At 38.8% G+C, this 2,880-nt stretch overlaps 1 protein-coding gene across 1 annotated transcript in view; it reads left to right on the forward strand.

The window, feature by feature from the left end:
* LOC106951880 (arachidonate 15-lipoxygenase B-like) overlaps positions 1 to 2,880 on the forward strand; it is a 15,919-nt gene that overhangs the window by 5,226 nt on the left and 7,813 nt on the right. The window contains exons 2-5 of the mRNA XM_015039622.1: positions 367 to 571; positions 1,191 to 1,272; positions 2,303 to 2,425; positions 2,508 to 2,649. Coding sequence (XP_014895108.1) covers positions 367 to 571; positions 1,191 to 1,272; positions 2,303 to 2,425; positions 2,508 to 2,649 — 552 coding nt within the window. The remainder of the gene's footprint in view (positions 1 to 366; positions 572 to 1,190; positions 1,273 to 2,302; positions 2,426 to 2,507; positions 2,650 to 2,880) is intronic.

Below are 2,880 nucleotides of genomic sequence, written 5' to 3' on the forward strand. Positions count from 1 at the left end.
TAACATATAAATTACACAGTAATACTTTTACATTTCCTGTCAACTTAACATCTTCTAAGACAAAACACGGTGGACCGCCGGTGGACCGACTCGACGCCCCGACTACAGGGGTTAGCAAGTTTTCTGGGGGAAACCCTGCAGTTGGTATTATTATTTTAGGGTAGGTCTCTGCCAGCTTTGCGAATGTACAGGCTGATATTTCTCTGTTCTTATGTGCAAAATACATTTGCGCTAGATACTCTAATGTAGATGAATATTAATTGACCTAACCCATTCTGTTGCTGCTGTGGCTTATCGTTGTTAACCTCTTGCTATAACTTGAAGGTTTTTTTTTATGATTTCAAATTGTTGTTTTCTTTGTGTTAGGTGGCGTCTTTTACAGTTTCCTACCCCACGTCCCTTGGAAAGCTGGTGCTGGTGGAGCTGGACAAAAAGCCTCTTTTTCTGTTCCCAGAAGATTCTTGGTTCCCAGCCAAAGTGGAAGTGAAATCCCCAGACGGAGAGATTTACAACTTTCCTGTCTACCGCTGGATCAGTGACAGCAAGGTGCACCGCTTCAGAGAGGGAACAGGTCCGTCGAACAGCCGTAAATTATGTTAAAAGCTTGGATCTGTTAAACTAGAGCAGTGGTTCTTAACCTGGATTCGAAGAGTCGGTCTCAGGGTTTCGGCGGAGCCGCGAGGTAAAGACACACTTGTGTCAAGTCGTGATGACGCCCCGCTTTGCCATCACTTTCTCCAGAGGATCACGTTACATTTAACCAATCAGAGCTGCGGAGGAGCACTGATTGAAGGAGCTCCACTCTCAGCATGGATTTGAACTTGTGTCTTTAATTACTTCAGTAAAGCTCACCGTTTTTTACCAAATTCTGTAGCTATCGCTGAAAGCCTTTCGGTGTACTTCTAAATCTGCTCCTTGGTCGCATCTTTTTCGGGGTTGGTACTGCCTCTAGTGGCGTGGGGGTGGTAATACAACTAATATAATTGCGTTACTAAATCAGAATACCGCAAATTATATTGTGTGTCCGGGGGGGCAATAAAACCCACTACAGAAGGGCTCGATGAATGCGCATATGAAACTGGGGGGTTCGGTACCTCAAAAAAGGTTAAGAACCACTGAACTAGAGGAAAACAGGAGCAAATTAATACCGACATATCATCAAATGATTTTTTCTCTCTCTCTTTTCCCAGCCCTGAAAGGGTTCGAAGATAGTCATCAACTTGGCAGGTACAGCCGGGAACAGGAGCTCAAGCAGCGTCAGAAAGATTACTGGTGAGAAAACAGAGTGGCAAAAACACAAAAACCCCTTTTCCCTGTTTGGCTTTATATTTACAAGTGCATCTTATTAACTTGGAAGTAAATGTACTTCACCAATTCAATATAACACTGAAACTTGTTATATTATAAACTTAAAATTTATAGACAGACAGGGCTGTCTCAAGCAATCACAAATTGATCACAGATTTTTTTTTTTTCAAATATTCTTAATGTACTTCAGATAATATTTTGTGCATTTCCTCCATAAGCAATGAGGTGGACTTGATTGCAACAATACCAAACATGACAAATATTATTCAGAATGTTCTACAGAAAAAAAAAAGAAACTGTAATAGGTAACTCTCTCAAAAAATGCCTGAAGTGTTTATTCGCAATTACTCCCAGGTAAGATAAGAGTGTTTTATCTGTTATGATGAAACATTAACGCTCACAAGACAACAGACTTCAAGTGGAATTAAAAGAAGGAAGATAATATAAAGTTCACTAGATGTCACAATGTAACACAACATTGCAAATAAATCACACATTTGTAAAGGTGAGTAACGCAATTAGCCCGCCAGTCGCCATGGCAGCATTTATTACTCTTGACTCTCCACCAGTCGCTCAGAGGCGAGCAAGAGGTGGGGAGGGATGGAGGGCTGTGCTTTTACACCAGAAGTGACAAAGTTGTACCAAGTCATCCTGCTGCAACCAATAGGAAAATTTAAATGTCTAAGAACTGTTTGACTGAAGAGACCAGTAGTGAGACGATTTGAAGCAAAATAATGCAGAACTAAAAGAATAGCAAAAAAATATCAAAATTCTCACAGAAACATGAAGACAGAAGTCCAGATAGCTTATTTAGATAGTTTATCAGCAAAAAATGTTGATTAGGGTGTGAGTTTCCTTGTGATTACATTTTTGATGAAATTGTAATTTACTGAGTTGCAAGTGTATATGCTGATGTGCTTTGTTTTGAAAAACAAAATAATTTTTTCCATCTGAACTACAATAAAACAGCATATAAATTGTATCTTTTTCTCAGCTGGGATGTGTATGTGGAAGGAATTCCTCACTGCATTAAAGCAGACGGCCCATTGTCTCTACCTGCTGAAGTCAGATTCTCCTTTACCAAGCAGACTGAATTTCTGTTCACAAAAATCACAGGGTAAACTCCTAATAGTCTGATACACATATGCCTTTAATTTGATATTTTATGTCACATTAACTTTTTGTTTTTTCTTAATTAGACTGGCAGAGCTGAAACTGAAGGGACTGGTTGATAATAAAACGAATTGGACGAACATTGATGATATCGACAGAGTTTTTTGGTTCAAACAGACTGATATATCTGGTACTGACAACTTGCATAAAGTTAATCCTACTAAGCTATAAAACCTGTTAAAGCCGGGGTGTGGGTTTAATATTTGTTGTGATTGTTTAAGTTGTATTTTGTATCCAAAAGTTATATTGTGGTGATTTGGATGAAAATGTAAAGTAATTCTACTTGACACAATGTATTCACAATGTATTCGCAATGTACTTTAGACTGTTTATGCTTCAACAACAAAAAGTTCAAAGTGTTCTCATGGCCTGCAAAAAAATCAGTTTGCTCTTCTACCA

The sequence above is a fragment of the Poecilia latipinna genome, unplaced genomic scaffold (assembly GCF_001443285.1).
Source record: "Poecilia latipinna isolate Pla-1442-1.1 unplaced genomic scaffold, P_latipinna-1.0 Scaffold478, whole genome shotgun sequence".
NCBI classification, from domain to species: domain Eukaryota; kingdom Metazoa; phylum Chordata; class Actinopteri; order Cyprinodontiformes; family Poeciliidae; genus Poecilia; species Poecilia latipinna.